Consider the following 15,081-nt stretch of genomic DNA (forward strand, 5'->3'; position numbering starts at 1 on the left):
TATTCTGGAGATGGTCTCTAAATCCAGGTGGGATATACTCAAGGTTGTACTTTGGCTCTTGTCAACTTGTTTTCTTCATTTTCAACTTGGACTTGCACAGGAGTTATTGATGGTTAGATCCACAGTCAGCCTCTGGCCTTGTTCTGACTGATGACGTTGAGCTTTTCTATTGTCTTGTCACATATGCAGTCAAATTGATTCTTGTGTATTCCATCTGGTGAGGTCCACGTGTATAGTTGCTATTTATGTCGGTGAAAAAAGGTATTTGCAATGAAGAAGTCGTTGGTCTTGAAAAATTCAATCATCCAATATCCAGCATCATTTCTATCACCAGGGCCATATTTTCCAGTTACCTATCCTTCTTCATTTCCATCTTTTGTATTCCAATCCCCCGTAATTATCAGCACATCCTGATTGCGTATTCAATCAATTTCAGAATGCAGAAGTTGGTAAAAATCTCCGATTTCTTTATCTTTGGCCTTAGCATTTGGTGTGTAAATTTGAATATTAGTCTTATTAACTTGTCTTCCTTGTAGCCGTATGGGTATTATCATATCACTGACAGTGTTGTACTTCAGGATAGATCTTCAAATGTTCTTTTTGATGATGAACGTAACGTCATTCCTCTTCAAGTTTTCATACGGCATAGTAGACCATATGATTGTCTGATTCAAAATTACTGACACCAGTCCATTTCAGCTCACTAATGCCTAGGATATCGATCTTTATGCATTACATTTCATTTTTGGTGATTTCCAATTTTTCTAGATTCATACTTCATACATTCTAAGTTCCAATTATTAATGGATGTTTGTAGTAGTCTCTTCTCATTTTGAATTGTGCCACCTCAGCAAATGAAGGTCCTGAAAGCTTGACTCCACCCATATCATTGAGGTTGACTCTACTTTGAGGAGGCACCTCTCTCCCAAGAGCATTTTGAGTGACTTCCAACCTGAAGGGCTCATCTTCAGGTACTATGTCAATGTTCTGCCGATATTCATAAAATTTTCACTGGCTAATTCTTTTCAGAAGTAGACTGCCAGGTCCTTCTTCCTAGTCTGTCTTAGTCTGGAAGCTCAGCTGAAACCTTTCCTCCATGGGTGTCCCTGCTGGTATTTGAATACCACTGGCACAACTTTTAGCATAACAGCAACAAACAAGCCCCCACAGTATGACAAACTGACAGACTTGAGGGAGATTGTGGGTAGCAACTCCTCTATTTTCCTTAACAATTCAGCTCTGGTCCTAAAATTGAATAATCAAGGCTTTGTATTCCTATTTCTAGTGGTCATCTAGCCCTGGTGGTTCAGTAGTTATGCCCTTGGATGCTAACTGAAAGGCCAGTGGTTTGAACCCACCTGCCTTTCAGTGGGAGAAAGATATGATAGCTTCAGTTTAGAGTCCAGGAAACCTTAAGTGGTAGTTCTGTTCTGTCCATTGTGGTCACTATGAGTCAGAATCAACTGGATGGCAGCAGGTTTGGTTTTTTTGTTGTTGTTGTTAAATTCCCAAAATTCTTACCTCACCCTTCATCCCAAGCAACCTAACATTGTATTTATGCTTACAACATATTGTATAATTCTCTAAAACTTTCCTGGTAAATGCTCATCTCCTATTGTTCCAGATCACGAAAGAATGGTGTGAGCACGTCTTAATTATCTAGTGCTGGTATAACAGAAATACCACAAATGGATAACTTCAACAAACAGAAGTTTATTCTATTGCAGTCTAGTAGGCTAGAAGTCCAAATTTGGGATGCCAGTGCTTGGGAAAGGATTTTTCTCTCTGTCGGCTCTGGGGGAAGGTTCTTGTCATCAATCTTTCCCAGTAGAGGAGCTTCTCAGTGCAGGGACCCTGGGTCCAAAGCATGTACTATTCTCCTGGCTTTTGTTTCTTGGTAGTATGAAGTCACCCCCATCTCTCTGCTTGCTTCTCTCTTTTATATGTCAAAAGAGATTGACTTAAAACACAACCTAATCTTATAGATTGAGTCCTGCTTAATTAAGATAACTGCTGCTGATCCTACCTCATTAACATCATAGAGGTAGAATTTACAACACATAAGAAAATCACATCAGATGACAAAATGGTGGAAAATCACACAACACTGGAAATCATGGACTAACCAAGCTTACACACATTTTTGGGGGCACAATTAAATCCAAAACAGAACATTTAGTTGTTTTTCTTCTTGCATGTCATAATAAAATCACAATTGGTATTTTGGAGATAACAGATCAGGTACTGGGTTTCAGTCAGGATCACTTTATGATTAAGAAGACAACACAGGTCATTTTATCTTTGTAAAAGCATATTAATCATAACAGCCTTCATGGACTTAGGGAGAAACTAGAAATATCAGTTAGTGTGTCATCTCTTGCATTCTCTGAGCTCGTACATGATTCGCCTTTTTTCTCTTACCTTACTTTTTTACTCTCTACTTTCTTTATGGTCTCTGTTTTCTCAAAATACCTGCTTACATGTGGGTTCAGTTTTCAAGACACAGGTTCTCACTGAGTGCATTCTACAAGCTTCTCCTTCCTTCTTCCAGCCTTTCAGGTTACCTAGTCAGAGTTCCAGAGAGAAAATTTGAATGAACTTGCTCTGATAGCTTAGTAGAGTAGACTAAATTTAGGTCATTGGCCTTTCTAGGGAGTATCTGCCCTAGATCAGGGTCCATCCCTGGTACACATCACTGTGATTAGAAGGGAGAATGAAAAGGGTAGTGGGATCCAAATTATGACAACCCAAAATGCTTGTTTATCATGGACCGTTAACAGCCACGTACCCTGAAAAAATCGGAGAATATCAGCTAATCAAATATTTTACGTATCTTTACATATCTTGTTTTCTAAACTTAATTTGTTCTCACTGAGTTTTCAATATTCATTACCCAAAATCTTGGCAATGATTTTCTACTAAGATGATACACAGAAATGGAATCTTCCAGATTCAGATTTTTTAAAAAATTATCTTAGCCCTAGGTTTTGGGTATTATTTTGAAAAATTCCTTCCACCTTAAACTTACATACTTTCTTCTAAAACAAATGCTATTGTGCTGTGACCAATATCCTTCAGTTGGTTGTTTTTAGACTGTATCTAGTCAGTCTCCATACACAATGGACAGCAATCTGCCTGGTTCTGTACCATCCCCACGATTAATTACAGATTGAATCATTGTGATCCATAAGGTTTCACTGGCTGCATTTTAGTAGTAGATCACCTTTCTTCCTAGTTTATATTATTCTGAAAGCTCTGCTGAAACCTGTTCAGCATTAGGGCAACACACAAGCCTTCACTGAGAAATGGGTGGTGGCTGTACGTGAGGGGCATTGACCAGGAATCAAACCTGTATCTCCAGCATGGAAGGTGAGAATTCTCAATCAAAAATGTCCACCTTACACCCACTAGGGTGTCTATTATAAAAAATGAAAATAACAAGTCCATTTAAGTTTGACCTTAGTCGTCTTAAAAAAGCAAAATGACTTCAATATAAATAAGTCATGGTCTTGGTAAAGGAAGTAGAGAAAGACTTTTAATAAATTTAATAAATACATTAGGGTGTATTCCCTGCATAGAAAGAAATAAGGTTGTTTTTTTTTTTTTTTTTTTTAGCTTTTTGGTCACTGACCATAAAACCTATATTAAATATTTAATATCACACATTTGAAGCAGTTTAAAAGAATGAAAAATAAAAAGTATATTTGAAAAGCCAAGCAATTATCAAGGCAAACATCTACAAAAACAAGCAGAGTTTATTTTTACCAGCCTTGTCCAAGAATTCGCCAGGCGCTCCTTGCAAACTCTATGGGGCAGTTCTACTCTGTCCTATAGGGTTGCTATGAGTCGGAATTGACTTGATGGCAGTGGGTTCTTGGTTTGGTTCAAGAATTACCACAGGGAATGCTGATGGGACTACACGCAGCTCCCACAAGTGCCTTTAAATGCTCCTCCTAATGCTCTCAGCGCAGCTTCTTCAGGAGCTGCCAGACCATGTGCACTAAGAGATGTGGACTTTGTGCTCACTACTGTATTGGAGTGAAGAAAGCACAAGCAAAAGGCTTATCTGCATCTGACATTTTTCTGCAGTTTTGTAACATACTTCTGTTCTTATTGTGACTAAACATAAAGTTAGTTTTTTGATATATTTATTTTGCATACAATTCGAAAGCTAGATACCAAGCACAGAGATTTTTTTCACTGCTATTTCTTTTCAAAGAGATGTATTTATTATTTTGAGTTAGAATGGATATTTTCCTCATATGATTTCATGAGTTCTAAAAGTCAAGAACATGCCTTCAAATATTGACTGGGATTAATGGATCTCAAATATGTGAGTTCTTTTTCTTCCCTTTCTTTTTCTTCTCTCTGCCTCTCCTCTTCTTTTTTCTTCTCCTTTTCTTGCTTTTGTGGCTTGCCTGAATCCATTCAAAGATATTTCTTTGGATATCCATAGAATCAATTCTTAAAAAAATATTTTTCCATGAATACTTGGAAAATACATCTGGTTGTAAGTCATTCTTTTATAATCTTTGGATTCTTGTAATTCTGGTCACAGTTGGGCATTTTTATTGGTTTACAAGTCAAATTAAAGAGAACTGTTCTAATGAAAAATTGTCATGGGAACACTGTCTTGAAATCTTGGCTCCTAACTTGGGGCTGTTTGATGCTGGGAGAAGAGGTTAAGAGAAATTGTGGAATGTTTTTTACGTACCTCAGATAGAAAAGCAATGCTAAAACACTATAAATATTTGAAAACATAATCAAATGATTGAATAATACAAGCAATAAGAATAAACATAGTAAATATTAATTGATAATTTTGATAAATTAATTAGTTAATGATTTAGTAAATCACTTGATTAAAGAAGATTAGTTTTTTTGTGGCTGGAAGAATACGTGAAGACTATACTTTCTCTTTTACTAATAAAGAAATAGATGCCCATAGACTGATCACAGTAGTACCTATTTACCTACCTGCCTACGGGCTATTCTTACCAATGTTTTACAAGTAAGAAAACCAAGTTTCAGAGAGTTATGTAACTTGCCTAAGATTTTTCAATACTAAGTGGTGGACCATTCTTGGAAACTCCTTTTGTCTGCCTCAAGTGCTCTTACCTACTATGAAAGCCTGGCTTTTCTGTGTTGAAGCTTAGTCTTTCCTTTAGAAAACATTTCTATGAGGCTAAGTAAACCAAGATGTCCCTGAAAATCAGGGGCCATAAACTTTTTTTTTTCTTCTCTCTTTCTTTTTTTAGAGGGCATGGTAGGGCAGAGTGAGTCTTAATATCCTGAATATCCCTTTCAGGATGTTGTCTAATGCAGATTTTCTTCATGGACTTGTTGCTAAAGAAATTACAATTTCAGACACTCAGAAACCTTAAAAATGCTGCTGTTCGTATTCAATACTTAGATATTAGAAGCTGTTAAGTTTTCTGTAGCATATCCTGATCTTCAGCATTCTCTCCAATCTCTTACACATTTACTGCTTCCTTCCATTAAAACTGTAATGAGCCAGTGTTCAGCTAAACAAGGAGTCAGAGAAAGAACACATTGTAAATTTGAATCCTCATTGATAAATTTAGATCCTCATTGATAAAAACTGTTAAATTTAAGAGATCATTTGGAAATTTACTCATATCCTATCAGGATTATAAAAGTGTAACTAGACATATGCTTATTAATGTTGATACCAAAAAACTAAATCCACTGCCATCAAGTCAATTCTGACTCATAACAACCCTACAGGTCTGAGTAGTACTGCCCTATAGGGTTTCTAAGGCTGTTAATGCTGATACTAAAATCAAATCAAGATACACGTATAAAAAGAGACGTAGCTGTTGATATAAATGTAGATACATGTGTATATATACATGCATATGTATGTATATGCGCACACACACACATTTATATATATATGTACATAAATATGTATATTTTTCCAGGTTTCCTTATTTCAAATATCCCCCATTGCCTGTAAATGGGGGACAGAAATGTATCCAGCCAGTTATATTTACATTTCACATGCACCTGGAATTCTATTAATGGCAGTTCATGGAACATAATGTTTAGGGAATAGCATCTATGCATAAATTTACTAAAGTAATTGAGGAAACAATGTGGTAACTAAGGAAGAACAAGCTATGTAATTGCATTCATTATGTAATACATTCTCCTTAAATCATATTAAAATTAATGAAATTTAAATTAGTTTTTGGTTAACTGTCAGTTTGTCATACTGTGGTGGCTTGTGTGTTGCTGTGATGCTGGAAACTTGTTGTTGTTAGGTGCTGTCAAGTCGGTTCTCACTCATAGCAACCCTCTGTACAACAAAAGAAAACACCGCCTGATCGTGTGGCATCCTCACAATCATTGCTCTGCTGGAGCCCATTATTGCAGCCACTGTGTCAACCCATCTCATCGAAAGTCTTCCTCCGGAAGTTATGCCAATGGTATTTCAAATACCAGCAGGGTGGTACAAATTTCAGAGGAGCTTCTAGGCTAAGACAAACTAGGGAGAAGGACCTGGAAATCTACTTCCAAAAAAATTGGCCAGTGAAAATCTCATTCACTGAATATCAGTGAATGAACAAATGGAGAGACTAACACACTTTGGACAGGAGGGATCAGTCCCTGGAGGGTCAGCAAAAAAAAAAAAAAAAAAGGAAGACCCTCAACAAGATGGATTCACACAATAGGCTCAAATATAGCAATCATTGTGAGGATGGTGCAGGACTGGGCAGTGTTTTGTTCTGTTGTACATAGGAATGCTAGGAGTTGGAACCTACTGGATGGCACCTGAAAACAACAACGATATTGTAATATAATCTCCTATTAGAGAAATCAAAATATGTATAAAACTACAATCCCCTTTGGCCATCACTCCTTTTCTTCCCCAGAGGCAAAGATATCCTTCCGTATCTTTTCCAATGCATTTATAAGCACACAGGGACTCATAGAAACTATATAGTTTTCTATATAGCTTTTCTTTTTTTTTTTTAGCATGCAAGTTATCATACTATAGTCATTCTTGTGCAATTTATTAATTTTTATGCTCAACAATATATCTCAGTAATTAATCCATGTTAGATGTGCCATGTAGTTGGTTCCGACTCATAGAGACCCTATAGGACAAAGTAGAACCACCCCCATAGGGATTCCAAGGAGAGGCTGGTGGATTCGGACTGTGGATCATTTATTTAGCAAACTCTTTTTTGATTTTGATTTATTTATTGTGCTTTAAGTGAAAGTTTACAAATCAAGTCAGTCTCTTATACAAAAAGTTATTCACACCTTGTTATGTACTCCTAGCTGCTCTCCCCATAATGAGACAGCATATTCCTCCTCTCCATCCTTTATTCCCCATGTCCATTCAACCTCTTCCTTCTCATCTCATCTCCAGACAGGAGTTGCCCACATAGTCTCATGTGTCTACTTGAGCCAAGAAGCTCACTCCTCACCATTATCATTATCTGTCTTATAGTCCAGTCCAATCCCTGTAGCAGACAAACTCTTAAACACTGCTCCAAGGGCTCCAACTTTCAATAGCAAGGACATATTCCACATTATCTATATTCTATTACTGTTAGGTATTTAGATCATTTCCATTTATCCCAATTTTTATCAAGGTTGTAATTTATATCCTTTTGAATGCTTCCTGGGGGCATTTCACTAGATCACATGCCGATTCCTTAAATCATCATCAAAATTTGATATGCTCTGGTTTTTACAAAACTTATAAGTATCATTATTTAATTTGTATTTCCTTGATTCCAATCAGGTTGAGTATTTTTATGTATGCTCATTGGCCATTTATAATGTTCTTTCTGTGTATTGCCTATTCAAATGATTTGCTTTTTTATAAAACTGGGTGGTTGTTTATGTTGTTGTTGTTGTATGCTGTCATGTTGATTCTAACTCAGTGACCCTATGTGACAGAGTAAAACTGCCCCATAAAGTTACTCGGGCTGAAATCTTTACAGGAGTAGATAACCAGGTCTTTTCTCCTGCAGAGCCACTGGGTGGGTTTGAACTGCCAACCTTTCCATTAGCAGACAAGCGCTTAAAAATTATGCCCCCTAACCAAACCAAACCCATTACTGTCAAGTCGATTCTGACTATAGTGACCATATAGGGTAGAGTAGAACTGCCCTGCAGAGTTTCCAAGGAGTGTACTGAAACTGTTGACCTTTTAGTTAGCAGCCAGACTCTTACCCACTGCTCCACCAGGGTTCCTATTGTGCCACCAGGGCTCCTTAAAATCTGGTTACTAATCTTTATTATTAATATTATTGATTCTGCCACTTTTTAAAACTTTTCATATGGAGTTTTTTCATACAGAAGTTTTAATGTATTATAATTTTTCTTTATGAATTTGCTGCCCTAAAATAACAATAGTTATGCTTCCAATATTATTTTCTAGTCTGGTTTGATATATTTGTATCTTTCAACCATCTGGGATATATGTATATTTTTTGAATAATGAGGTTTTTTTGTTTTTTTTTTTTCAGATGGAGATTTAAATTCCTAACATCTGTTACCAAAAAGTCCATTATGTGACACTGATACGAAATGTCAACTTAAATACAGAATAAATTTTAATATATTTATGCTTGTGTGTATTGACTTTCTTCCAGTCCACCAATCTATTTGTCTATCCCAATACAGCTTTGCTTCTTGCCATAGCTACATAATATACTTCAGTGTTTGGAAAGGTATGTCTATCTTTTTTGTTCTTTTTAACAAGTTAGCCCAACTACTATGAATATTTGGTATTTCTGAATTTTGGAATCAGCTTTTCACATTCCATAAGAAATTATGCTGCACTTTTTATTTTAAATTATTGAATGTATTGATTAATTTGAGAAGAACTAGGTCTTTACTATATTGACCTTTTCTAACCTTAAACATGCTGTATCTCTTTACTTACTTCAGCTTTTTTATATCTTTTAGTAAAATTCTATATTCAAGGATATGATTCTATTTTCAAGGTCAGGATAGGTGACTAACTTTTTATTAAAAAGTAAATTGCTCTACTGTTCAGGACTACTGCAGTTGGACTTTTACTTATACGACAGTGATGCTTCCAGTGATTTTGCAAGAAATTAGACCACAGGGTGTTAACTTGGTGTCCATGGATGTAATTCAAATCAACAGTCTATGGAATCCCTAAAATAATACTTAATATCTCTGTGTATGTTACATGTGAATTTTTCTGAAACAGTTTTATGGGAACCCATGCAATTCAAAAGACATTGTCCAATTGCCACCCCAACCCTTACAAGCATGCTGACAAATTTGAATCACTGTGTGAGTTTAGTTTTTATAACATTGAGCCTTGAGTTTAGCAGTTTTGTGACACTTTCTAGATCAGGTTACTATGAAAAGGAAGTAGTGTAATATTGTGCACCAAAGAAATATTTTCTTTTAAACAAGAGCATTCCAAGACTTGGCTCCATGAGTGTGCAGTGAGCCTCGTAATGAAAGAAAGTGATTCCATTCAAAGAGATACAAAGTAGGGAAACAGATGAAGTAAAGAAGAATCTCTGGATGCAATTTGTTCCTAAAGGTTGCAGCCATAAGTGGACGAAAAGGCAAACATGATGAAAACCCATGGCTTAGACTAAAAAGTGAACTGAGAAATAAGGTAAATTCTAAGAAACCTTAACTGCCCTGGATGCCCATGCAATGGAGAAGACCCTTTCCCCGAAGATCTACTTATTGCTCTTCCTTTTCTTTCAGTCTTTTTTTTTTTCCCAATATTTGAGGAAATGTTCTGAAGGTGGTTTCTGGAATTGTGACCCAGAGATTGAATATTTAAAATAATGAGCTGATTGCAGTCTAATGGCATAACTGAACTTTCAGGATTTACATCAGTGCTAGACCCAGCAAAGGGCTGAGAATATATAGTGCCCTTCCTGCCTTTCAAGAACAGATGGCATGCTGTTTTGTAGATGCCATTAGTAAGTCATTATTAACGTTTAATACTGAAATTTCATCTCAAAATTTACCCGAAAATGAATGTTTCATCTTTTAAGTGTTTACCCTGTTGTTCACGGTAAGTGTTCAACTTTAGAATTTATCACAATTGCAACTGGTTAACTTTTTTGCCATTACTGTTACTATTTGTCTGTTCTAATGAACTACACTGTACATGTGCATAGAGATAATATTTATTTTATTCATTGTTGTGCCCCTTACACAGAGTAGAGTGAGTGAATTGCAATTAAATAAAAGGAAAACAAACATATATATATAACGTATGACTTTGAAAATAAATCAATAATTACAAAAAATTCTAGTGTATTAACCTATACCTCTAAACTATCAACCTCACAGAAGCCATGGGACATGAAAACATCACGGAATTTATCCTCCTGGGACTTTTTAGTGATGAGGGCACAAAGGCTGCCTGCTTTGTACTGTTCTCACTTTGCTATATTGCCATTCTCTCAGGAAACCTGCTCATTTTCCTTACCATCAAGGGCAGCCACCTCAGTGAGCAGCCTATGTACTTTTTCCTCAGCTACCTGTCCTTCATTGATGTCTGCTTTACCTCCACGGTAGCCCCAAAGCTGATCACAGACTTGCTGGTCCAGCAGAAGACCATATCCTATAACAGCTGCATGGCCCAGATGTTTTATGCCCACTTCTTTGGTGCCACTGAGATCTTCATTTTGGTAGCCATGGCCTGTGATCGCTATGCAGCCATCTGTAGACCCCTTCACTACATGGTCATCATGAGCAGACAGGTGTGCTATGTCCTGGTGATGGCCTCTATTATGGGAGCATTTATCCATTCCACCCTGCAAGTATTGCTTATTATTGAACTTCCTTTCTGTGGTCCCAATCAGATAGACCACTATTTCTGTGATGTATTCCCACTGCTGAAGCTGGCCTGCACAGACACTAGTTTGCTGGTGATTGTGATCATCGCCACCACAGGGGTGTTGTCCATTTTGACCTTTGTTGCCTTGGTTATTTCTTACATCATCATCCTGTTAACCCTGAGGACCTGCTCCTCTGAGGGCCGCCGCAAAGCCCTCTCCACCTGTGGCTCGCACATCACTGTGGTGTTCATGTTCTTCTTGCCCCTCATCTTCACCTATGTCCCCACAGCTGATTCTGTCAGTGATGACAAGGTGTTTGCCCTATTTTACACTATGATTGCTCCCATGTTCAACCCCCTCATCTATACACTGAGAAACACAGACATGAAGAATGCCATGAAGAAAGTGTGGTGCCGACGCAAGCTGTTTGAAGGGAAATGATGCCCTTGGTAGTGAGCTCTTTGCCTGATCTTGTTCTTGCCACAGCATTATTAATGTTGATCAGTGCAGCAGGTACAGAGAGGTGGTATGCTGTCATCTAAAGTCACAAGCCTTGAAGACAGAAGACCGGTTTGCCACTCTCTTTCTGGACTTCACTTCACTGATTCTCTTCAAAAGAAGTGGATCAGAGGATCTCCAGAGCCATTTTGGCTCAGACATTCTGGAAACTATTCTCTTCTTCATGTTTCCAGACAGAGTGACATTATTATACTTCTATCAGGGCAGATTATAAAGACTACATGATTTGGAAGTCATGCTTTAGGAAACAGATATCCTGACTGTGACAATTTTCATAGAGAGAGACAGCTCCTAGGCATTTCTGTTTTTTGAGGTTTCCATTACAATAAGAAATAAAGCAATGACAAAAAATTTTTTAAAGTGTTACATATTTTAACTGTTCACATTGAACAAATTATGCGATGCAATTGTATTATTTACATTATACTGTACTTCTGAAGTCACTGTAATTAATTCTGATTCGTTCTGTTATGTATAAGGTCACCATGAGTTGGAGCTGACTCCATGGTAACTAACAAGAATAGCAACTCTATATGTAGTATATTCTAGTAATTAGAAGTTTCAAGTTGGATGAAGAACATCTTTTTTTTTTTAATTTTATACACCTACTTCTCACTTATCAATTTTCTCATTTTCAGACATTTCACATTTACAACAATAGTAAAAAATCTACTATCAATTATTTTGTCCATTAACAACATATGTCTGGCATTAACGAATGCCAAAGAGAGAGGTGAGAGTAACACTGGCTGTGATGTTGAGGTTATATGTCAACTTGGCTGGACCACGAGTCTCAGTGGTTTGCCAGTTGTGTACTGATGTAACTTGGCACTTGTGTAATGATGTAATCATTCTCCATTTCGTGATCTGATGTGGTGGTCCTCCATTTTCACATAACACCAATTTTTGCATAACTACCTGGTCTTTGAAATCTCAACACTTTGATGATAAGGGAAGAGTGGGTGTAAATACATATGTATGACTTATTTAGGAGCTCTGATGGTGCAATCTTTGAGAGCTCAGCTGCTAACCAGAAGGTTAGTGGTTTGAATCCATTGGAGACTCCCTGTGAGAAAGACCTCTTGATCTGCTTCCATAAAGATTACACTGTATGAAAACTTATGGGGCACTTCTGTTATGCAACATGGGGTCTCTATGAATCAAAAATTGACTCAATGGTGCACAACAACATGACTTATTTAAAACCTCATTTAAAAAGCCTTCATGAGTATACACACTGATGCTCTTTGTAAAGTGCCAAATGGAAATCTCACACTGTGTGAATGACCCTGAGTTTAAGAAGGCCCATACATGAAGAGGTGGATGTACCTGTTGTGATATTTGTTAATCAGCACTGCTCCATGTAAATAGTATCTTTTGAGGTGTTTTCTCACCGTTTATATTATGTAAAGCTGTTTTTGACACACTAAGAAGAAATAAAGAAGATCAGACTAAGAAAAAAGTGGGACCAATTGAAGACCAGGGCATAGGCCAAGATCACCTTTGGCACATTGAGGCATTTCTTTCGCTTATAGATAATTCCTTGAGTTTTGTGAACTGGAACGGAGTTTCTAATATCACCTACTGTCATCTACTACCACAAAACACACAAGGAAAATGGGTGAGAAAATAGCTAAAAGCTCACCAAGTTTACAAATATGAGAGAACCAGAATGATATTTTTTTGCTTCTTTTTTCTACACCACAGCTTCAACTAAGAAAATGAATTATATACACTTAAAGCATTATCTTTCCGAGTGTGGCAGGAATAAACATTTTAAGATCAGGGTATTTTTGAAGAAATTATCTGCAGGGTGAGGGAAGATTTCAGCAACAGGTTTTCTTTCCAAAATTCCACATGCGTATTGCCAAAAAAAATCAGGATATTTAGGATCCTAAGAGGAGGAAGAGAAGGGATAAACTACATTGAAAAGGAGGCAAGAAAGACCATAGCTGAGGAAGCCAGGGTCTAGTTTTGATGTTGGTTGGTGGCGATTACCTCCTGACAGGAGTTTCCAATTCAGGAAGGTGAGATGGACAAAGATATCTATAGTTTATGGGCAAGCGTCTAATTCTGACACCTATTTTTAAGTCTGTTGTTGATACATACGTAGGCCCCGTTCTGCAGCAATGGGTTAAGTTTGCTTATTGTGACAAATTCTCTATTTGGTTTCTCCCCCAAAAGAACAGGTCTTTCAGGAGTCTGTTTGAACATGGATCATAGTTGTCTTTTGTTAACCCTTGTTTTATAATTTATCAATGAAGAAAATGTCAAGGGGAATCTATCCAAGTGTGCTTAATGTTACGTTGAACTCTTCTTATATATCACCCATGAAGAAATAGTGGAAGAGAGACTGACTGCACACTTAGAGTATAATATTTGGCTTACATGCATAGAATCAAAGGTATGTGCTTTCCTTCATATCTGTTCTTTCAAGCTTGACCTTTTTACCCTTCTCCTGGCAAAGTAAACAACAACAAAAAAACCCAAACCCATTGCCATCAAGTCAATTCCAATTCATGGTGAACCCACATGTTACACAGCAGAACAGATCCATAGGATTTTCTTGGCTGTAATCTTTATGGAAACAGATAGCCAGATCTTTTCTTCCATGGCACTGCTAGGTGAGTTTGAACTGCCTCCCTTTTAGTTTAGCAACTGACAGTAAACTGCTTACACCACCCAGGGACATCCTGGTAAAGTATCTTTCACTAAATATTTAGAAGGTTTTAAAAATTTAAAAGCATTACCGAAAATCCCTACTTTCACAAATTGACCATGACATTCTTGGATAAGTCAGCTCGCTAATGCTGTGTAACAAGGTATTCTAAAACTTATGGCTTACACAAGAATCATTTAATTCTTGTTCATGTGTCTGTGGGTCAGGGACCAATCATCTGACCTTGCCTGGTCTTAACTCCAGGCTTCAGTTTGGGTTCAGGTATTCTCTATGACTATAATTCTTCTCATATATCAAAAAGAAGTTTCATCTTTTTCTTGGTTGGTCAGATTGTATTAAAGATTGGTAACCACACAAAGAAGGACTGGAAACATCAAAATGAACCATCCCCAATCAGGTACTACAAAAATAGTAAAATTCTTCAGACCTTGGCATGTGACTTCGTACCAAGAGTGGGTACAGAGAAACAGAATTATAAGGGTGAGTTTTCTAAATTTGTCCTCAAGTGTGGTTAGTCTTAAAGATGTTGATGACTCTGCTTCCAGTAGTTTTGAGGGCACTGCTAATCCATGGTGTGAGGGGTAGCAACAGAAATACACAAAATATCACCACCAATAGGTAGGTATTGGTGACAGGTAAGGCTCTGGGTAATCACAGGTTTGATACCTCCCTACACTTTTTTCAGAACGAGAAGTATAAATTAGCTGGTTGGTTGGTCCTATGCTCATTAGACAAAGTAGTGAAAACAAAAAAAAAATGAGCTCAAGTGCCACATAAACAACCTCAGATTTGCACTTATGCCCTGAAAGAAGCCTTATTTCTTGTTGTAACAAAGCTGATATTGCCAAAAAATAAATCCAGAGTCTTATCCAAAGAGGCCTAATTACAACACCAATTGAATTTCCAGCTTAGAATGGTGTCTAAAGTTAAAGTGAGGGCTTTGATTGGGAAGAAATGGAATCCTGAATCTTTGGATGGGGAAATATGCACAGTGGTTAAGAGCTCAACTGCTAACCAAGAAGTCAGCAACTTGAATCCACCAGCTGTTCCTTG

At 37.1% G+C, this 15,081-nt stretch overlaps 1 protein-coding gene across 1 annotated transcript; it reads left to right on the top strand.

The window, feature by feature from the left end:
- The first annotated feature begins 10,269 nt into the window (after positions 1-10,269).
- Positions 10,270-11,288, top strand: LOC100669357 (olfactory receptor 4P4-like). Its single transcript, XM_003423622.3, has one exon. It carries the CDS (start codon positions 10,344-10,346, stop codon positions 11,268-11,270), a length of 927 nt encoding a protein of 308 aa, XP_003423670.2. The 5' UTR covers positions 10,270-10,343; the 3' UTR covers positions 11,271-11,288.
- Positions 11,289-15,081: the final 3,793 nt, after the last annotated feature.

This window comes from Loxodonta africana, chromosome 22 (assembly GCF_030014295.1).
Source record: "Loxodonta africana isolate mLoxAfr1 chromosome 22, mLoxAfr1.hap2, whole genome shotgun sequence".
NCBI classification, from domain to species: Eukaryota; Metazoa; Chordata; class Mammalia; order Proboscidea; family Elephantidae; genus Loxodonta; species Loxodonta africana.

Coding starts and splice junctions, on each gene's coding strand:
- LOC100669357 (XM_003423622.3), top strand. CDS start 10,344: ATGGGACATGAAAACATCACGGAATTTATCCTCCTGGGACTTTTTAGT.